Here is a 24,081-nt window from a genome sequence, read left to right on the forward strand (position 1 = left end):
CACCTGATGCATTCAGGTTATACATTCAGAAATTTTCGAGCAAGCTTTCGAGTAACAAATCGATCCAATTGTAAGTTAAGGCAGGTCGGAAATACTCAATTAAAAAATTGGCAAATTGATTTATAGTACCTACTCACCCACGACTAGCTTGAACCAATTACCACTAAAAAGTACTTGCGTATTCTAGTTTTTTTCTGATCATGACTTGGAGATATCTCCCGAGTATTTTGAGTTGCAAGAGACCGTGCATAAATTAAGTATAGTGGTCTTCTGAAAGTTTGAACCAAGTAGTCTCTTTTTTATGGCCCGTAAATTTAATTCCCCTCCCCTATCTTATTATGTAATTTTTGTCGATTATTTTTTTCAATTATTTCTTTAAGGGTTATCAAAAAATATCGTAAGAGGATTTGGTTGGACGGGAGTTTTTTTTATTTATATCTTGCTACATTATTACATTTTCATGTCTCTAGATTTAATATTGGAAAATGAATTCCAGTTTCGAAAATCCTTCAATTTTTTAAAAATTAAGTCTTTTGAGTTTGAAAGCAGGAACAATGAAACGTAATTTTTTTTGAATCTCAATCCTCTCCAATTTTTCTCCTTTTATCAATACTTTATTTTTTTCCGTATTTCTCTAAGTTCCCTTTTATGATTCCTTATTTTCCTTCCTTTCTTAACTTCTTATGATATTTTCTATTATCTTCAATCTTTCAAACTCCTTGATTCATTTTTTTCTCTTTTTTTCCATTCTGTCTTTCTCTTCATTTTTCTTCCCTTTTTATTTTCCTAATTTCTTACTTTTTTGCTTCTACCTTTCTTTCTTTTGTTACCTTTTATATTCCTTTCTTCTAGTTAAATTTAAAGCCATTTCTTTCTGTAATTTATTTAAATTCCGCTTTCCTATATTCGTTGTTATTCCATGCCATATTTGTTTAAATTTGAGAATATAAAAATCTCAAGATTATTTACTTTTGTATATGCATATTAAGATTGAAAATGTTTCGAACCTAATTTTTATATGATTAAAATAAATTTTTTAGAACTTTCAAAATTTCAAAGTATCAAACAGATTTTGGATGTATGAATATTTTACAGCGCTTGAGCTTCTAAAATTTCAAAATTTGGAGGCTATTTTAAAGACTAAACTAAAAATTTCCATCATTTTTAACTAAGAAAAAAAAGTATAAGTAGCATGAAAAACAATATTATTTTTCTGCTGAAATAAATCGGAAAACAAATACCAAAATAAGTTCGCTAAAAAAAATCCGATATGAGTGGGGTCAGATAGTCCTATCAGTTTGCTTCTATAATTATTTTGTAACTGTCGGTAAGTTGATTATTTAGAGAAGGATACACAATTTTTATCTTTATTGCCTTTAGTGTAATTGTATAGTTACTGCTCAAATAATATACGTAAACTCTAAACACATAATTTATTTACTAAAATTACATTTACGATATTTTAACACTTCAATTTATAATTAATATTTTAACTAATAAGCATTTAATGAGAAAATTCTTTAGCGAATTAGAATTTTAAGAATTCTCGCATTTCAGAACCCGTTTTCAAGATTTTCATATTATTTTTGTAATACATTTGCAAGAGGAGACAAGTCACATTTTAAAATTGGAATGCTAGTATGAAGAGATGTACGATTCCCACGAAATGTAGGTTCTGCTTATTGGTATAACAATTGACGTCATTCGGAACTCTGCACCTCGATTGTTTCTGCTGTTCTACATTTAAAAAAACGGTTAGCTTGGGAAAAGAATGACCTGAAGAAAAAGAATCTACACAAAATTGTTTTTTAAAAGACTTCTTAAATTTAATTTGTGTGTGTGTGTGTGTGTTTAAGAATTTAAATTTATATATCAAATTAATAAATATTTGAATTTGTCATATAAAATTATTATTTTATATCTTGTTGATAATATCGTAATACTTATTAACATTGTAGGGCATTGATAGGTTACTGAATAATTATTATAAATTAAAATAATATTTTCATTAATTTATGAATTATACTTAATATGATTGTAATATTTTCTTACTATGAAAAATCAGGGTGCATTTAAATTTATCTGTTTCTCGTTCCAAGTAGTATAACCAATTTTCGACCAGACATTACCTTTACCTGTCAGGCTATAACTTAATCTCTTTTCACGCCCGTTTAGTTTCTGGAATACATTTTAACGTTGAACCCAAATGGATTCAAGTTATACTTATATTGTTGCATGTACTCACAGTTTACAAAAATATGTGATTAATTAAATTCAGAATTTAAAACATGCAAAATTTAAAAATGATAAATGGAATGATTTTGACATTTTGATTTATTTGAAAAGGATTTAAAATTTAAATCAATTTAAATATAATTGATTTAAATTTTTTGGAATACAATTTAAAAATTATCCCAGATTGTCAGGCTTTAATCAAATAAAAATATTGAATCCTAAATTCAAATATATCCAAATTCAAAGGAATCCAAATTCGGATTGTTTAAAATTTTAAAATGCGTTCGATTTTGGATCCGTTCGCGTTCTTGCGCTTTAACTTTTAATTTTATAGCGTCCTAATATTTTAAAACATTTTTAAATCCTTAAAATTATTTTTTAAATTTCATAATGTTTATAAATTATTATTCTTTTATATATTTTTATCACTTTGTTCATGATTGCCTATTTAATTATTTATAAAAAATCAAATTGAAAGCTGTATTAGACAACAGTTAGATAAAATGTTTGATTTTACTAAGCTAATGTTTAAATTTATTTGCATTTAAATGAAATTAATTTTAATTTTCAGTAAAAAAAACGCGTCCTAGTTTTTTCAAGCATAATGTCATGTAACTATAAGCACCAAACAATATACGCCACTTCGAATGCCACGAGTTATTCTGAATCAAAGTCAGTGCGGGGTTAATTATAGTACATAGACTGAAATCTATTGATCCCTTCAAATTGTATTTTATTGATTTCTTATCTGAGAAAAGCAAAATCATTTATTTTGTAGTTTATAAAACTTCAAGAAATCTCCCAAAAGAAGTTGGACCAGTTACGTCTATTTTTTGTTGTGCGGGTACCTTTCAATATACTTTGAATGTACGAAAAAATCGAAAATTCAAAATTTTAACCAAATTACACAAAATACGGGGAAAAGTTTTTGGAGGTATTACTTAAAAAATCTAAATGTAGAGTTGCAAGATATTTTTTTATCCATTAAAAATAATATGGAAACAAAAATCCTCTTTAGAGACTAAATATACATTTGAAAATGTCTGTCAAAAATCGAACGCGTAGCGTGAGTTTCACGATGAGAATATATGTATCGCAAAACCTACAGATCTTTAAGCAACTCAATCTTTCACTATACTTAATTACGTAGAAAATCCAGAAGATGAAGACGCATATAAATAGTGAGATTTGATAATCAAGTTTCATTCAAGTCGTAAAGAATAAATATCTAAGCGCGAAGCGCGAGATCCAACGCACGCGCTCGATGAGAATGTGCCGCGCAGCCAGCAGATTAAAAAAAAAAATGAATCTTTGTTGTTTGGATATTTAAATACACTAAACTCCCGCTTTCAGTCACACAATTTTTGGCCTTTCTCGAACTGCTGGCCTCTGCAGTTTCCGAGGGGAGCAGGGTGCAATTAAAAGCAACCCCCGACACAGGACTAAAAGCAAGAGTTTAGTGTACTTGATTTTTCTAGGATTTGACTATACACCTTGATAGGATTAAAATAATATTTTCATTTTTATTTTGAGGGTATAGTCCTTTTAAATTATAGTATATTCAAGTAATTTGAACAGTAATATACATTTTAATATGACAAAAGTGGCTTTCGCGAAAGTAACAATTTAATTTCCTGTGTCACGCGATCTCGCGATTGCGATCTGAATGATCTGTAATTTCATCCAATCTGTCCTTTTAAATCGTATGAAGTGCGCATGTGTGGGATGAATAAAAGATTACAGATGAAAATGGGTAAAACAGTGCATATATGAAAGATAAGTCAGAGGACGTATTTAGCGCGATAAAAATAAACTGCGTGTGGGTAACACACGCCCAACAAATATTTGAGGCGTGCCTTATCGGTGCTATATGTGTGCAGGTGAAAGTGCGCGCCTGTTTTAATGTTCGTACTCTAAAACTGTTTATCATATACTGTATATTTTATAGTTATACATATACAATATGTATAGCGAATATATATGAAAAAAAATTTGTATGCCATACAGAATTTTTGTTTTAATGATAAAGACCGATTCGACGTGATATTCTAAAGATGTGCGGAATTAATGTTTGATAAAAAAACGCATTTAACCGTCGTTTAGCACAGGCGAAAGTCTGGAATCAATTCCTGCTGCCTGCATTTTTTTGTAATTTTTTTAATTCTCAATTCTTTTTTTGCAATCGACAATTCAATTTATTTACATCAAGCCAAAGAATTTTTCTACAATTTTTTTCATGTATTGAAAACCTTTAACAACTTTTATCACTTTTAATTTATGCCAAGTTTTTTCATAGAAAATTCTAATTTCACTTCATTAAATTAAAAATTTATATTTTGTTTAATATTTTTTCTAGGAAATAAAAAATTATTTTAAGAAGAATAGAATAAATATTCAATTTAAAAAATGGGCATCCACATGAAAAGGGGCCTTATATAGCCGGTTCCAGTTTATGAGGAGATATTCACGTTTTTCTAAGTTAAGGTACTCATATGCAAGTCGTAACCGGATGTAGGTATATTTCATCTTCGAAAAAAAAGTATATAACATGTGCTTATGGCACTTGCCATGTTTACGTGCGTTTTTTCTCAAAAAACGATGTTTCGACGTTCCAACTTAAAAAGTGCCCTGGTGACTCGTTTTTCAACTTAGAGTTCGTTTTGGCACTAAAATAGCGGGAATTAATCCAGCTATATGCTTATATATACATCACTCGATACGCCCACAAATAGTTTTAAAAAAACTATTTTTAGATCATTTTATTTTACTATTTTTTTTTTAAATTTGAATATTTATTCTATTTTTATAATTGAATAAAGTAAAATATAAATTTTCTATAACAAAAATTTTCTTCTAAGTGAAGTTGTAAAAATTTTTACAGGCTTTTAATATGCAAAAATAGGTTAAAAACAAATTTTTTTGGCTTCAGGTAAATAAATTTAATAGCGAATTGCAAAAAAAAAGGAATAAAAAAAAATTAGCCAAAAATAGAGTAGTATGAATACAAACTAAATTTCGCAGGATGTATGTGTCCCTTGTAATAATGTCCGATTTTTAAGAAAAAGTTATTATAGCTACTTTCTTAAGGGAAAGACCACTTAAATGATTTTAACACTTCTGATCATTATACACCAAACTCTCGCGTTCAGTCACCCCGTTCTCAGCCTTCCTGGAACTACTGGCTCCCTCAGTTGTTGCTCAGGGGAGCAGAGCGAGGGCAGTTACGACATTATATATATATAGATATATATATATTCTAATTACAAACGATTCAGGCGGCCCTCACTGTTTACGTTTCGATACCCTCGAAAGCAGTCCAAGGCTTTTTGAAGGCAACCCCCGACACTTGACTGAAAGCGAGAGTTTGGTGTATATTTTTTCTAAAAAACTAAATTAATCTCCACGGAGAGAAATTTCAAGAAATTAAATCACGGACCTGCTATTTAATTTTATACACGCTTTGTCGCAAGAACTAAGATCTAGGAACCGGAGCTTTAAAGTATGAATTCCGAGATTTCAATTCTTGAGCCAAAGCGTGAATAAACTCTTTTTTAAAGAATTTCTATTTTTACCCCTATTTTCAAAGAACTTTCTCTTTATCTTGTTTTTTTGCCTAATTGCGAACTGAATTATTAGAACCAAATAAGAAAATCCAACTTATTTGGGCTGGAATTTTATTCTTTCTGGTTGAAAAGTCTAATATGACTTACAAGAAATATGACTTTTCAACAAAATAGTAGAATTTGCAATTCTTGTTGAAAAGTCATATTTTTTGTCGAAAATTCCACTGTCTTCTAAAAATTCTTTTTTCTTTTTGCTTGAAAATTCAATTGTTTGGTTGATGACTGTTTTTGCTTGCCGTTAATATTTTTTGTAGAAAATTTATCTTCTTGGTTAAAAATAAAAGTTTTTGGTACAAATTCATCTATTTCATTGAAAGTTGAACTGCTTTGGTAAAAAATAATTTTTTCTCGATTGTTCATAATTTGGGATAAACTATCGTCTCTTTGGAATACAAAATTTAATGATTTCGTGGATTTTTTAAAATTGTGGTTTTAACTGAAAATTTAAAAATTCTATTTTTGGTTGAAAATGCATCTCTTTTGTTAGAAAGTTCATCTTTTCTGATTGAAAATTCTACTGTTTAGTTGAAAATACGATATATTTCGCATAAATTGAATGTGGCTCCCATATATTAATTTTATTTAAAACACTTTTTTCCATTTTTCCGTGAAAATTCACCCTATTTCCTCTATTTTGAGAGCATTTTGGGCTATGAAGTTCGCTGTTGTCACTAAAACTGTTTAAGATAAGTGTAGAAACAAACCTTTTTTGCATTATTCACATTATTGTTTTCCTAGATGTAAGGTTGTTTTTATACCTGGTATAAAAATATATATAACCATTAGGAAAAAAAAATTGGTTAGGGAAAATAAGGGAGCATATTTTTCTTCTGGTAGAGACGCACGTTTTCTTATATTTGGATGATGATTCATATCACAAGTTTCAGTGTCTGAAAAAAATACTGAAACTTGATTCCTAACTCTTGAGTGTCTGAATCGATTAGAAAAATTTGGATAGGAAAATATCATAAGTTCCTAAAAAAATGAGGGAAACTTTTTTTTTCGCTTGGAGACATACACGTTTTTGCAAATGTGAACTGATATATGAACACAAATATTAAATTTGAATAAGCAACAGCAAAATAGATTCTCAACCGTCAAGTTAAAAAAAAATTGCAAACAGTTTCAAACGGAAGAAAAAACTCGCCAACAAAAACTGCGAAAAGAATTTAAAATTCTTGTATGTACCCTTATATCCAGAGCTATGACTCGTCTATTGTAAATATTAAAGTTGTGGTATACGTAAGCTTACAATTTTTGTCTGTTTAATCTTTAAAATTTAGTCCATTTCTTTTTTTTTTAATACAAAAATAAACTTCCCCTCCATTTTTCGAAACAAATAATATTTTTTTTCTTAAATACCCGCGCGGAAAATCCAATTTTAGGATCGTGGCGCGAAACAGTAAAATTGATCGATTCGACGATCGATATGATGAATCCTTGTGATAAAAATTACGTTGCCATACTAGATAAGGGAAAATTTGAAAATATTAGACTTTTAACCTTAATGCCAGGCCCCGATTTGGGAGGAACAATAGAAACAGAAACAATCTCATTCCTCTTTGCGGCGACTTCATGCTCGTTGGGAATCTCCTAATTTTCCCACTCGTTTAATAATGTACTAGTAAACAAACTTTTGTGGTTTCGATTCAGCAACTCAGTAGCTAAAAAGAAAATGGTCACTTTTTTTAAAATTGAAAATTGGATTTCTTGTACCGTTCAAAGTTGAAAAACGTGTTACTTGAACGATTCAACACTGCTTTATCTGATAAGAGCTTTTTTAAAATGAAAAATGCTGCCCTTTATGTAATATTAGGGTACATATTCTGAATCCCAGACTATTTTCACTTCTTTAAATTGGCTTTGAGGCGTATAAGAGGGCCCATATTAATAATTGATAATGTCAATATATTTATTTTTGTACTATTTTATTTATTATTAAATTATTATTTTTCTCTCCTTGACTTCTTTTATATCATATTCTATACTTAATACTCCTGGTTTTTTTCACCTATGCGGATTCGCTCGATATTAACAAGTTTTCATCGCTGGTATCTATTAAAAAACGACTACTTTAACTACTTAGCTGAAAGAGCTTTTAAAATAGGGGGAAGCTTGCGGTAAGCAGGAAAGCTAGTTCCGCTACTACGTCACATCCGGTTATCGCACTGACATATATTTCGGTTATCAGAGATTAGCCAACATTTTTCCAGACCTCTTAATTACTGATTTTGGCAAAAAGTTTTTCACCTCCTACAAAAAATGCGACATTTTATTATTACAACCTAAACCTTCCTTGAAAAATTCCCGAATTAAAAACATTTACAATAATTTTTTTCTATTTTGAAGAACATTATAGAAATGTATTATATAATTTGACTAATTACCATTTTTTATACTTACAGGAGCCGGAGAGTCCGGGAAGAGTACAATCGTGAAACAAATGAAGTAAGTAGAAAATATTTTAATAACAATGAAGTTTTATAATTATACTTTTGTATTTTTGAAATTGTTAGCATATATATGGAATGTTATTATTATTATAGTTTGAAAAAATTATTTTTTTAAAAATTAAAACATTTTAAAAGGCCATTCTTTATGGTTTAAAATTCATCTTGTTTGGTTGAATCCAACTGTTCTCGGTTTAAAATTTTAATCTTTTTTGGTTTAAATATCAACTATATTACATTTTTCCTTGAGAATTCATATTTTTTTAGTTAAAAATTCAACTATGTACTCAGTTGAAAATGGAACTACTTTGTTAAAAATTCACAATTTTAGTGAAAATTGGTTTTTGGGGTAGAATATTAATCCCGTTTGTAACTAATTCATCTTTTTGGTTAAAAATTTATTTCTTTGATTGAAAATTTAACTATTTTGTTCAAAATTCCTTTTTGTATTTGAAAAATTTATTATTCTACCTGAAAATTGAACTATTCTATTTTTGGTTGGAAATTTCTTATTCTTAGTTTAAATTTCATGTATTTTGTTGAAAATTCGTCTTTCGTACTTTTCGTACTTTTCGTCTTTTGGGTTGAAAATTCAAGTATTTCTTTCAAAATTCAAATTTTTTGTTGACGATACAACATTTTATTTAAGAATTCACTTTTTTAACTGAAAATTGAACTATTTCATTTTTTGTGAAAAATTGATCTTGTTATATATAAATTTAATCTTCTTGGTTCAAAATGGAATCATTTGTTTGGAAATGTATTTTGTGTGGTTAAAAATTAATTTTTTTACTGGAAATTTAACTATTTTAATGAAAGTTCTTTTATTTGGAAATTTATATTTCTAACTGTACATGTAAATATTTCATTTTTTCTTGAAATGTTGCCTTTTTTATTTGAAAATTCAATAGATTTTCGATTTAAAATAAAAATGTTTCTTGTTTTGAAATATCAACAATTACACTTTTCGTTGAGAATTCATTTCTTTATCGAAGGTTCATCACTTTGGTTGAGCATTGTTTTCACTCAAAATATAATTCTTCTATTTTTTTTTTAAAATGTATCTTTGAATTTAAAACTCTACTATTTGTTAGAAAATTCATGTATTTTTTGTGAATAACCCCTTATAAAATTATGTATGACTGTTGTTACTAAAAGTGTTTAAAATATATTTAGAAACAAGCATTTTTTCAATAAATAATTGATCACGCAGGTGCAAGGTCGATGTTACAATTGAAATAAAACTTTAGAACTGCCAGGGAAAATAACAAATTGGTTAGGGAAAAGACAGGGAAAGTCAGTGAATTTCGAAATTGGGATTTTGCATTAACCCTATCATAGTATTTTTTGGGCGTTGTTGAATGAAATGAAAATTATGCTTTTAATTTAAAAGAAAAAAATTTAACATCTTTTGGGATAGATGAACGTTTCAAAGTTTAATCGGGGTCGTCCTTAATTTTTTGCTCCCCTATAGATGAATGTATCTTTTCATAGGGCCTCCAACAATGAACTCACTGTACTTAATTTTTTTTCAAGCGCCTTTTATGTCTCTTTTTATACTTTGAATTAAATTCATTCAAAATTTAAAATAACTCATTGTCTACATAATTTCAAATAGTAGGATCTTTTTCTTAAGAAATAATTTTAATTTCTTTCATAAGTATAAACCGAACATTCATCATTATTATTTTTTGATCATTTAGGATTATATATGAGTTTTTTCGAGATTGATAATAATTTTTTATTTCTTTGTTTTCAGAATTATTCACGAAAGTGGTTTCACGCCAGAAGATTTTAAACAGTACAGGCCAGTCGTTTATAGCAACACGATACAATCCCTAGTAGCAATTCTTAGAGCAATGCCCAATTTGGGAATCGGTTTCTCGACCAATGAAAGAGAGGTAAGTACATTGTTTAATCTCAAGAAATTAAAAAAGGTTATACATTTTCTTCTGAAGAATAGAAACTGGTTTTTTGTTGTATAATTTTTATTCTAAAAATATATTTATTTCACTAAGTGATTTTTGAGGTTGCAATGGAAATTCAGCTGCTTTTTGCCCTGAGCCTCCTTTAATCGATTTGTCTATCCATAGTTGGCAACAGGTTTTCAAAAATAATTCACAGCTTATTTTTTTAATTTTCAATCTTGAAAATATCGATTTTTGTGATAATGGAGCTCAAAACTTTTTAAATGTTTTCTTCAGTGCTTAATAATTGTAAGTTATTGAATATTTATTAATAATTTCTAATTTATAAGATTTTTAAATTTATCGACGCAATCAGTACAATTTTTAAGTTGATTATCTGATAGTGAATTTTATTTCTATAACAGACAGTTTATTGCGTTATTATTATAATTAATTAATTTTTTGATAATCGAAAATTTTGTACTTTTATATTTCAGGATTTAATTTTGTCGTTAGTTAAATTTGGCTCTCTTTATATTTTCAAATTTAAAGATTTTAATTAGCAAACGCGAATACCGAAAATCTGTGTTTTTAAATTTTGTTTGAATTTAATATCTAGGCCGCGAAAATAGAAGCTATAAAGTTTTAATACTATTAAATGCGAAAAAAGCATGTGGGTCTTTCTGAAATAAAAAAAAAGTTAGAATTGAGAAGCTTTAATCAATTTTGAATATTAAATTTCGAGATATTTTTACAAGCAGTTTTCTCTTTAATTTTATAAATAAATGAGTGTCAGTCAAATCTACCGAAAGGCCTTTACCATATATTTCGTGCGTGCTCAAATTTAAAACAAATTGGATCGTTTAAGTAATGACGCTTTAAGGGCATGTGGTACTTCGTCGTGTGGTCAATCGAGTACAGTTCCCCCGGGTTTTTTCCTTTTTTTGTTAATCAACCTACAAAAAAAGTGTACGGGGACGTCCGTTAGCATGATCGCTATTATATTCCAAACTTTTAACACAGAATATTTATTATTCTAGGAAAAAAGCCGAGGGAACCGAAAACTGATAAAATCGATCATTTTTTAAGTATCACATGCCCGTAATATTTGAGCCATTAAATTGGCACTTTTAAATTTTATAGGGGCTTTCAAATTTCACCTGGTTTCTAAATGATTTTAATATTTAAATAATTTCTATTTATTTTCTAGTGCAATTAAAATATTTCGAATTTACAACTAGAATATACAGGGTGGACACGCTGGGGCTTACATACATGGCGAGTTGAATGCTACCCGAATTGCATAACAGCAGGGCAGAAGCCATTATACAGGGGTATTTTCATATTTCGCGCCTTTGAAGTTTCATTCGGATTGGCCATTCCGTCAAGTCCGTGCATCTTCGGATCAAGTTTATCATAGTTTCCATGGTTGCGTTCGAGACTTCAAACGGATACAAGTGTCAAAACAATATAAGTTATGTTATATAGTAATTACAAATAATAAAAGTGTTTAATTAATAATGAAGTGAGACATGTGAACTGAGAAGTAAACGTAATTTTTTTTCTTTGCTAATACCATTATAGAATAGCTGCTCAGTGACAAATACTATAAAATAGTAATAATATTCTGCACTTGCAGTGGGCGAAGAGTGAATGGTGTTTAACGCTTATTTTTACTGCATAAAAAAGGTATGTTATGAATAGACAGGATATGTTTTAAAGAAAGTGAATGAAATATTACATGCGTAAACTTTAAATTGACATTGCCTATATTTACTGACAGCGACTAGGGTAAACAGGTGAATCTGAACATAACCGCTTGAAGTTTCGAACGCAACCATGGACACTCTCATAAACTTGATCCGAAGATGCACGGACTTGGCCGAATGGCCGATCCGAATGCAACTTTAAAGGCGCGAAATATGAAAATACCCCTGTATAATGGCTTGTCCCCTGCTATTGTGCTGTTATTTTTAACTATACTTTTAATTTCTTCATAGCGTGATTCCAAAATTCACTTTCTTTGGACTGAGAATCTTAATTTACTTTTCACGATCTATGGTGAACAAAATTGTCTTAACAAATAAAAATTGTTGAACTAATTCGAAATTGTCCTTGAAAAAATATATTTCTGTCATTATTCGTTAATTGTTTCATTAGTTCTAGAAAATAATAACTTTCCACTCTTGACATTTATCAATTGTATTATTTATCGTGAAAAATATTAACATTTCAGGATTAACAGGAGCAAAAATAAGTTTAAACAATTTAAGCATTTCCCGAGTAGAATACAAGGGCATTGGGGTGGTCAAAATTCAAAGTTATTGAGTTTAAATTATTCTGTAACCATTCTTTAAGAGGGGGATTCAACTTTAATTTACAAAAAGTTAATAATAAGTGCTTCGTTTCTCCATTTTTTCAAAAACCGAACTTTTACCGCCTAAAATCCCATGTGAAGTTGAAAAACCCGGGGGTTTGGGTTAATTTTTAGCGATATGTATACAATAATGAGGAATTTCTTTTTCCGGGAAAAAATTGACTGGGGATAGGGGATCGATTACCAAAAATTGAAATTTGAAGTTTTTCAGGTATAAATTTTAACGACCCTAGTAATGACAGATATTTATTCATCTAGTGAAAAACTTATTTTTCCTTAATTTTTTGAAGTTATAATTTATATCATCGATTTTCAGACGGACGCAAAAATGGTGTTCGATGTTATTCAGCGAATGGAGGACACAGAACCTTTTAGCGAAGAATTGTTGGCAGCTATGAAGAGGCTTTGGGCGGACAATGGTGTACAGGAATGCTTTGGAAGGAGCAACGAGTATCAATTGAACGATTCCGCAAAATAGTAAGTTCTCTTAAATTTTTTCATTATGAAAAAAAATGTTTACCAGGAAATCTAACATAAAATCCGAAACTTCAGATTCGAATCTATATTACTAGACCAGAAATTGTTTCAGATCTAGCAAAAAAAAATTTTAAAATGCCGAGTATGGTAAGCATAAAAAAGTCATCCTAACGTTAAAAACAAGATTTCTTACATTACTAGTATAGTTGTGAAATTTAATAATAAAATTAATGATTCTTTAAGTTTCAGAATAAAATGTTGTAATTTTAAATATGTCATGCAAATAAAATAAAACGAATCAGCGTATTCGGCAGTGTGATCTCTCTAAAAATCATATCTACAAGTGGAAGGGGTTGAGAGGAGGACATATACAATGACATATATAAGAAAGAATAGTTTTATATTTTAATATAATATAAACATAACACTGTCGAATACGAATGTTGCGGTTTTATTTTATTTCTGACTAATACTTTTAATTGGCAAATTATATTTTGAAATTTAAAGAATCATCAATTTTATTATTAAATTTCACTACTATACTAATAATATAAAAAAACCTCTTTTTTAGGTTATGTATTACTATTATTTATTATTATGTATTACTTTTTCAAACTTTTTGTCGGGTGCACCCTCTTTTTCATCATAGCCACGGACTAAGTCAGGGACCGATGAGATGAGGATGTTATCAGTTAATTAAATGCGATGTTTGCCAATTTTGCGATGATTTTGTAGTTACAAAATCATGAGAATAATTAATTTCAGGCCCATTCAACCAAAATTCGACCCCATAGAATTTTCCTTTTTTCTATCCTCCGGAATGAAAGGGGACTACTGAAAATGGGATATGGTTGTATTTTCCTTTTTCACAGAATGAAAAGAAAGGTTGCTGAAAATGGGATGTTTTTTATTTCACTTTACACACAATGAAGAAAATGGCTACTGGAAAAAGGGTAGGACGGTGTTTTCACTCACGCCTACTTATTTTTCCATTTTCAAAGGTGTGATATGGTTGTATTTTCACACAATGAAATGAAAAGTTACGGGAAGTGGGATTTGTTTATATTTTGAATTTTCGCATCATAAAAAAGCGGCTTCTGGAAAAGAGGTATGGGCTTATTAAGCTACTGGAAAAAGGATATGTCAGTGTTTCCTCTGACGCCTACCTTTTTTACATTACTAAAGATATTACATGGTTCAATTTTCATACAATGAAAAGAAAAGTTACTGGAAATGGGGTAATGGTGTGATCTTACTCTGATCTTTTTTACAGAGTATAGACTCTTTAACAAAAATGCTCTCCCTTGGCCCGGAGTGTACCTCTTTCTGCATTTTAAATTAAGTACATACTTTTATCACTTTTCAAAAAATATATATAATTTATGACAAAGTTTCAACGCAAAACTAATTTTTCATTCATTCTAAAGTGTTCAATGCAAATTGGTCAATAATTGACCAAAATATATAATACAGGTAAAGAATGGATTTTTCGAGTATAACTCTTTTAGCGGTTGTAGGTAACTGTAATTGACAAGTGTGAGTCATTCTGGCTATAATTATCTGCATTGAAAAAGCGTGCCGATATGTTATTATTACATCATTAACCCAGCAAACATGGTTACAGAACAGATCTGTAACTGTTCTAGAACACAAAATAACTTGTTCTAGAACAGGTTAGTAACAGGTTACGAACATGTGAGTAACTATGTCATCCCCCATACGCTAGAATAATTCTGTAGAACTCGGTAACCAATCTGATGTAACAATTCGATAACAGATATGGAACTATGTGACAACCGATCTGCAACATTTCGAGAACAATTCTAGAACTTAAGTACAAATGTCGTTTAACAAATCTGTGACAAATACAGAACACTGTTACAACCGATCTGTAACATTTCTAGAGCAATTCTAGAACTCAATTACAAATGTTGTATAACAAATCTGTAACAGATCAAGAACGCTGCGCTGTGACAATTGATCTGTAACATTTCTAGAACAGTTCTAGAACTCAATTATAAATGTTGTATAACAAATGTGTAACAGATCTAGAACGCTGTGACAACCAATCTGTTCTAGAACAAACTTGGAACAAAAGTTAGAGAACGTCTGTGATTGGTCAGTTCTAGGACAATAACATAAAAATTGTTCTAAAACAGTTATTAATCTTTGTCACTAATTTGTTCTAAAACACACTTGTAGCAGGGTTCTAGAACTTCGATATTACAATATTACGGCACAGCTCCAGAAAAAACTTGGAACAAATGTTATAGAACATCTGTATTAGTTTGTTGTAGAAAAATTCCATAGCAACTGTTACAGAACAGTGCTGTCACATAGTTCGAGAACAGTTCTCCGACAATTTTGTCATAGGGTTCTAGAAAACTGTTACCTTTTTTGTTCTAGAACAGTTCGGTGACAATTTTGTTACAGCGTTCTAGAAAAATGTTCCCTTTTTGTTCTAGAGTAGTTATGTCACCATCTTGTAACAAATGTTATAGAACACAGTTCCTTTTTTGATCTGGAACAGTAACAGAACTTGTTTTCTGGGAAGCCATTTCCCTTTGGGGGTAGGCGTGACTCACTCGTTGGGGAAGGGACTAATATGAGGAAGGGATAATTCTATCAAAAGTGATGGTGGAACATGGAGGAAAAAAAATCAAATATAAGTCGTCTTTTTGCTTTGCATATTCGACTAAAATCTGGAAAGTAACTGCATTTTTTTAGTCTTGTTTTTAGTAAAAGAATAATTTGAACTCGTAAAGTACTAAGCGACTGCAATTTTTTCTGGATTCTTAATCGGTATGACTTTTTAGTCAATTTTTAAGATACTTTTAAAAATGAAAAGAATAATTTAATCACTTTTTTCAATAAATGAGACCATGGGTTAACCACTATTGAATTCAGGTGAATTCCCATTTTTGAATTCTCTTGAATTCTTTTGAAATCTTTCAGAGTATTTTGAAATACTCCAAGAATTTTCTAATAGATTTAAATCATTTAAAGGGATTTCAAAACACTTGAAAGATTTTAGGGCATTTTAAAAGATCTCAAGGCAATTTAAAAGAATTTCAAGGTTTTCAAAGAATTTCTGAGAAAATGCACAAAAATTTTATAGGCTCTATAAGGTTTTAGGATATTTTATAAGATTTCTGAGGATTTCAATGACTGTAAAGGATTTGAAAAGCTCTTAAGGTATTCGAATATATTTTCCAGGATTTTAGGCAATATTATGAGACTTCTTGAAATTTCACATAATTAAAAAATATTTCAATAGATTTAAAAGAATTTATTTTCAAGAATTGAGAAATATCTTACGATTCCCACGATATAAAAGCATTTAGGGTAATGTAAACGATTTCAGGGAATTTTTACTTGATTTCAATAATTTGCAGGGATCTCAAAGAATTTGGAAGATATTATGATAAATTTAAAAATTATAACAGTTTTCAAAAGCTTTAAAATTTGAAGTAATGTAGGGAAGTTTCAATAGATTAAAATAATTTGAAGTGATTCCAAATGATTTAAAAGATTCTAGAGTATTGAAAAAAATCCAAGTAAATTTAAAGATCCTTAACAGTTTTGACGGGTGTTTAAAGATTTTAATTGATAAAAAATGTCTTAAAATATTTTAAAAGATTCCATGGAATTTTCAATTGGTTTAAGTAGTTAAATCAGATTTCAAAGGATTTTTAATATATTTGGATATTTTAAGTGATTCCAAGGCATTTTCAAGAATTTTAAAATGTTTCAAAGGATTTTAATGATCTTAGAGAGTTTTAAAAGATTATTAGAGATTTTTAATTATTTTCAATAATTTGAAGTTATTTCAAAGAATTTTAAATATTTTAGAGCATTTTAAAAGAATCCCGGGCAATTTCAAGGGATTTCTAAAGATTTTAATGATTTTAAGGGATTTTAAAACACTTTTAATTTCCTTGGATTTCAGAAAATATGAGATTTTATAGAATTTCAGGGGAGTTTATAATATTGGAATGGACTTTAGAGAATATATCCACAGGTAGTTATGCAGGGATATCGTGGAGTTTTCATGATTTGAAGAGATTTTTAAATATTTGTTTAAGTTTACTGTAGTTCTTTTAAATTCTGTGGAATTGTCTTGAATTGGTTGAATTTTCTTGAATTCTTTTAAATATCCTCAATTCTACTCAAATCAATAGTTTTCTAAAACTCATATCAAACTTACTGAATTTAATCAATTTTTATATTTTTTAATGCTTTTAATTGACTCGATTGTTTGACAAATTAACCCCGAATTACTTTAAAGTCTTATGATTAAAATAGACCAAACTCTCGCTTTCAGTCTAGTATCGCGGGTTGCCTTCAAATGGTCTTGGGCTCACTTCGGGGGTTTAGGAACGTAAATATTGAGGGCCGACTGTATCTCTTCCTGAGAAAATAAAGCACTCATTAGTATTTGGAATTTACCTTGAATTTATTTGAATTCTTCTAACACGCAATTCTACTCAATTAAATTCATTTTTTTCAGTCTTTGGTTAATTAATCTTAAAGTATTGTAAACTCACATTGAATCGTTAGTTGTTTAATTAAATTAGTTCATATTGTTTTGTTTATTTCTAAACCCATTTGAAAATCACTGAATTACATTTTTTTCAGATTTTTTAATTGCTTTTAAAATACTTGAATTTTGGCGAATTTCATCGAATTCTTCTCATTTCCCTAAAATACCTTTAAATTCATTCTAATTTTACTGAAATAGATGGAATATTTTCGTAAATATTTGCATTATTTTGCACTAAACTTGAAATTATTTTAAAGCCTTATGAGCCGGATTCTTTGAATTTCTTTAAATTCAAGGGAACATTAATTAAATTATTAATGTACATTAATCACGTACAGTCGCTTATTTTAACTTTTTTTAAGAAAATTAGGCTGTGACTGTCCTGAGAATAATAAATTAAAAATTTTTTCATTCCATTTATAAAAGATTCTATATATGAAAAATGCTACAAGTTTACAACTTTGGTCTTTAAATATTAATACTAATATTGTTATTAATTCTCAGAGAAAAAGAAATATAGGCCAAGGGAAAACCCAGGGAATTTTTAAAATCGAAGTTTGCGGCCACCCCGGTGAATATTTATGCATTTCGGTTTTGAATCAGCGCGTTCGACTTTTAAAAGTCCGCTTACCGCGACCAAGAATTTTTTAAATATCAATTGTCGCTAATATATTCGTGTCGAATTTATCTTTTCAATCGGTTTCAAGGTCGCAAAAAAGAAAAACCATCTTAGGAGAAAGAAGAGCTTTTCCAAGCTTATGTGGGTCAAGTCGGTTCATTTAAGCTCGCGAAACGGCGAGTTTCCTTTAGCTGTAGTCGCGGGTCCTTGGAGCTTTTTAACGAGCACCTTCGCCGTCGCGTGTGATGTATTGTTGTATTTTCACGAGAGAACAAGCCCATGCAAATTTCACCACTTTTACGGGAAATAACAGTTTCATCGATTCTCTTGAGTGTTTTCAACTCGAGCCTCCCGCATACCTGATTTCTACTCTCACAGCGAATTTCATTAATATTTAATTCCTTTGTTAGTATTTTTCTGGGAGAAGTAGATGGGAAAAAGCTAATGGTGGATTTCACATTTTTACCCTAAATATAAAATCCAAGCCACGCGTAGTATAGGAAAAAAATTCCTAGAAAAGATAAAACAAAACTCGCATGATATTTCCAATTTCGAATTTTCTTGATTTCTTAGAAATGTTTTAGGGTATTTTAACTGATTCCAATAAATTTTTATTAGATTTCAATAATTTCAAGGGATTTCAAAGGATTTTAAAGTTTTTAGAATATTTTAAAAGATTCGAAGAAATTAAAAAATCAAATAATTAAACACATTTTAAGGTATTTTAAAAAACTTCAATTAATTTTTAAAAGCTTAAAAAGCTTGTGAGGCTTCTCAAAGGGTTTTAAATTATTCGATATATCTCTGGGTATTTTTGATAGATTTCAATAATTTGAAGCGATTTTAAAGTCTGTTAAATGTTTTAACATATTTTGAAAAATTCCAAGGAAATTTCAAGAGCTTTAAAAAATTTCAAACAGTTTCAAAGAATTAGAAATATTTTAGGGTGTTTTAGAAAACTCGAAGGAATTTTCAAGCGCCTTGAAAATGATTAAAATATATTGAAAATACCCTAAGATATTTCAAATCCTCTCAAATTTGTGGAAATCTCAAAATTATTGAAATCATTTAAAATTTGTTTATGGAGGAAGGAATTTTCAATTTATTTCAGTAAATTAATGGGATTTTAAATATTTTTGTGTATTTTATAATATTTCAACGCATTTTTATGTGGTTTACGAATTTTTAAGGGACTTCAAAAGAGATTATAAAGGATTTGAAATCTTTAAAGGTATTTTAACAGATTGCAAGGTATTTTTAAGAGATTTAAAAAACATCCGCGCTACTTCAAATGATGCAACAAAATACTTAAATTTTCTACGAAAATAGATTAATTCTCCACATTATAATAAATTTTCAACCAATAAGTTGAATTTTTAACAAAATAGTTAAATTTACAGTTGCAAAATATTCATCTTTAACTAACAGTAATAACGAATTTTTGACTAAAATTTTAAGTCTTAAAAATAAAACTTTTATGAAAGTAATTTAACTTTAAACTAAGGAGTGGAATTTTATATTATATTTATTAATACAAAAAGATGAAAAACCTAAATGCCTAAAAAGATGAATTTTCAACAAGAAATGTAATACTTGATATTTCCACAAAAAAGATTTTAATTTAAAATAAAAAACAGTTATATTTATAAAAAATAATTTTTAACAAAATACTTGAATTTTCAACAAAAATACATTAATTACAACTGAACAGTTACATTTTTAACTGAAACAATTAATATACCAAAAAGACGAATTTTCAACAAAGTACATTTATTTTCAAACAATATTTTATTCGCTGTCAAATAGTTGAATTTTCAAGCCGGAAATACGAATCAGATACCAAAACAGATTAATTTTTAACCCGAATGTTGCATTTTTATCTAATTTTATCAATCGAAAATATTGAAATTTAAACCAAAAACAGTTAATTTTTTAATTGGGTTCGTTTTATTCTGTTCGCATTGATGTCGAAAAACGATAAATTTATAGACTGCAGTATAAAATTAAAATTTTTTTAAATTCGTGACTACACAAATGTAAGTTTACTATTTGAAAAATTTGATGACATCATTTTTTCAAATTTGTGACACTATTCACGCTATTTTTTTCATCTCTGAAGTGAGTTCGCGGCTTGAAATTTTATAAGATTAGAATTTTGATCTTTGGCAAGGGAAAATGAAAAACGTTTCAATACTAAATTAACAAATTTTCCTTTTTTCTTCCTTTCTTTTGAAACTAAGTTCTCAATTTCTATTCTCACATTTGCTTTGGGGCAAAAAAGCTGCATTATCGGATAATTATTCGCCCGAAGAGAACGCCTAGAAAGTCTAAAGTTTATTTTCTTGTATTTTTCTTTTTTTTCTCTCTGCTCGGTTCGTGGTTGAATTTCAAACGAGAAACCCTGATCGATATTCACTTCAGCCTGTGTTTAGTTCTTCCAAAGTTCATCCACTCGAGATACAATAAAAGAGAGAGTGAGAGGAGGGGGGGGGGGATAGGGTGAGAATAGACTCTTTTAAGACAAAACAGACTTTACTCTCTTTTCTTGTGTTGTAGTTTGGATAGCCGAAATCTGGTTTCCAGGAGTTTCTCTATTAACAGAAAATATACATATGTGTTCAAAATCTCAACCCACATCTTGTACATGAGGGTTAATTAAGACTCTTGGGGAAATTAAATTGGTCTCGAGATCTTCTCAGATAGGGGCTGAAAACTTGAAGGATGCTTTCTGACCTTGAAGTTTAATTGTAAGAACATTTTGAAAAGTTTTTAATATTAGATTTGACAAAAATATGGTCTTTTAGGGATCACAGCAGTTCAGTAGATCAATTCAAAAAGGGAATTTCATTTATTATTAACAACTCTTGATATCATATGGTTATCTTGCGAATATTGAACGAAAGTTTCCTCTACAAGTAGCGCATTTTCTTTGGAAACGGAGGTAAACTCCGTGGTAAAGGCCTGTAACGTGCTGCCACTAATGGAGTCCGCAAAGGACATTTGAAATTCACCATTCATGTTTTTCGCTTGAAAATTCAACAATTTCATTAAACATTTTATGCTTTCACTATGATTCATTTGATTAAATTTGGTCATTTTTGAACGAAATACGTATTTGTGATAGGAGTGCGCAAAAATAGCAATCACCGAAGACTGTGAAACTTGCAGCATGAGCTTAAGGCAAATGCTGAAATCTCACGAGTAGCAATCGCTTATGCGTGTGTGAATCACCCGATATTTTTTTGGAAAAATCGTCCAAGAAAATTATTTAGCACTTTTTTATACTTTTCACCAAATTCCCGATCCTGCATGGTGGGTTTCAGCCAAATTTCTGTACATTTTTTTACACTAATGTTTACAGATATTTTTATTTTTCCGGTGTGGAAAGTTACTTATTTCTAAAGTGCACATGAGCGTCCATTGCGTCAATTCGCAAAGTAGACGTGCTTCAATGTGGCGCATGTGCCATCATTATTCCCGCACAGTTTGTTGGATTGAAGTAATTTTCATATCATTCAGAGGGATGCAACTCCTCACTTTCGATTTGGGTATTGCAAAAAACCTTTTTGGTTTGAAAAATCAACTATTTTGTTGAAAATTCGTCTTTATAGGAAGGCTTCAACTATATTATATTTAAACTTACAATTTTTTTCAAAGTTGAAAATTGTATTAATTTAAGTAATTTAAATGTTTTGCAGAAATTCGTCTTTCTACCTTCAAAACCTTTTTTTTTCTTGGTTGAAGATTCATAATTTTACTTAAAAATTTTACTATTTTTAAGAAAATTAGTATTTTTTGCTTGAAAATTCAACAATTTGGTTAAAAAATCAACTATTTTGTTTGAAATTCGTATTTTTTTGAATGAATTAAATTGTATTTTATTTATAATAGAAAGATTCTTGTGTAAGAATATTAAATATTACGTTTTTTTTGTTGAGAATTCATATTTTTTGGTTGAAAATTTAATTACAGTGAAACTCTTCTATAGCTGACGGTGGGTGGGAACTAACTTATTATAGCCCGCTCTGGTTTTGTTGGTCCACGCCTGAGTGCTCGCCTGAATGACAAGCTCTGATCCCGCGCACCCCGCGCAGCTCCTTTTACACCTACTTGCGGCGCGGCGTAAATTTTTGGAAGGGCTATATAAGGGATAGCTATTGAAGGGTTTCACTGTACTGGGTTAAAATTTGAGCTATTTTGTTAATTTTTTTTCGTTTTTATCTTGAAGTCTCAGAATATTGTATTGAAAACATTTTTTTTTGTAGTGGCATTAAATCTTTTCTGGAAAAATTTCAGTATTTCTCCTGTTTTAATAGCATTTTGTGCTGTATTAAGATTTTTCTGATGTACAACTACAAAAATGATTGATCTTTCTTGTCAAGTCTTTTGATAGAATCGTTAGCGATTTCTTCGCTGTCGACAATGTCTTTCAAATCAACAAAATTAACAAATAAATCATTTGAAATTGGCATGATAAAAAAGAATCTCTTTCAAAACATTTTTTTGTTTGCATTTGGTAATTGCAAAATTCTTTGGGCCCCTTTTTAAGAAAGCTTAATTTTTTGCTTTGCTCTAGCTCTGAAAATTTTGTCCTGAAAATCACCCTTTATATTGAATGCTTTGGGACATAACTTGAGTCTGTTGTGAAAAACTTAATGTATAATAAAATTTTAACTGGTAAAATCAAGACTATATAATCTAAACTAGTAAAATATTAACTAATATGAGCGCAACTTTTACCCTAATGAACAGGATATCTCTTAAATTAGCATCTCTCTCAAACTAACACCTCTTTAACTATTTAAGATTATATTTATTTATATTGTTTTAAATAAATTTTAAATAAATAATTTTAATTGTAAGAGGCTTTTTTGGATGCCAAACTGAAGGATTTATACTAATAAATATTGAATTTTCAATTAAGCCACACTTCATTTTTAATTGAAATTGAAAAATTTAATCGAAATTTCAATTGAATAATATGGAAACATATAATTGAATAAAGGAATAAATCAATGTCATCTAATCAATTTTTAACAAAAATTATTTAAACAATTAATTTGATTCTTCATATTTAGTAAATTACTCATTTAATTTAATGTGATTCAGCGCAAGGTAAACGTCCCTCCCAGTAATCGTAATGCCTATTTTCTTGCTTTTTGTCTAACTTAAATGCATTAAATTTCCGTTTGCTACCATAAAATGCTAATTTTTTTGTTACATATATTCATAATAAAATATGTGAAGCTATCTTTTTATAAAGAGCTCTACCAAAATTTTCAAATAAATTTTAAAAAGTCATATCAGATATTTTAAAACTTGGCGAGATTTAAAGTTATAAGCAAACTGATTTTAGTAAAAAATGTATGGATATTGGATATTGATGATATAATATAATTCTGCTAAGTTGTATAGTGTATAATGTATGACTATATATAAATTTATTTTTAAATTTCTTTAGAGCTCTTTATAATTATTTTCCTTATGTATTTTGTTATGACTATTTTTTCTTAAAATACTTGGTCAACTTTATGTTTATAAGTTCATTTAGTTTTACTTGGCAGATTTTTTGCGTCACAGATATTTTTGGTGAGATTAAAAATTATATGTAGGCATCCACATGAAAAAGTCCCTTATGGGCGGTACGGAATTACGTATATATAGTTGCATATAGCGAGACATAAATACTTTAGAATCGTCTCAATAAGGAAAATAATATATGTATTTCTGGTAAGATCCACATACACCAAACTCTCGCTTTCAGTCAAGTGCTGGGGGTTGCCTACAAATGGCCTTGGACTGATTTCGGGGAGACAGAAACGTAAACAGTGAGGGCCGCCTGACTCGTTT

General features: G+C 29.2%; 1 protein-coding gene across 1 annotated transcript in view; it reads left to right on the forward strand.

Moving 5' to 3' along the window:
* The window catches only part of LOC117172446 (guanine nucleotide-binding protein G(o) subunit alpha), a 93,173-nt gene that overhangs the window by 14,919 nt on the left and 54,173 nt on the right, over positions 1 to 24,081 (forward strand). Inside the window, exons 3-5 of the mRNA XM_033360390.1 lie at positions 8,264 to 8,306; positions 10,068 to 10,209; positions 12,909 to 13,069. Coding sequence (XP_033216281.1) covers positions 8,264 to 8,306; positions 10,068 to 10,209; positions 12,909 to 13,069 — 346 coding nt within the window. The remainder of the gene's footprint in view (positions 1 to 8,263; positions 8,307 to 10,067; positions 10,210 to 12,908; positions 13,070 to 24,081) is intronic.

Source organism: Belonocnema kinseyi, chromosome 5, assembly GCF_010883055.1.
Source record: "Belonocnema kinseyi isolate 2016_QV_RU_SX_M_011 chromosome 5, B_treatae_v1, whole genome shotgun sequence".
NCBI classification, from domain to species: Eukaryota; Metazoa; Arthropoda; class Insecta; order Hymenoptera; family Cynipidae; genus Belonocnema; species Belonocnema kinseyi.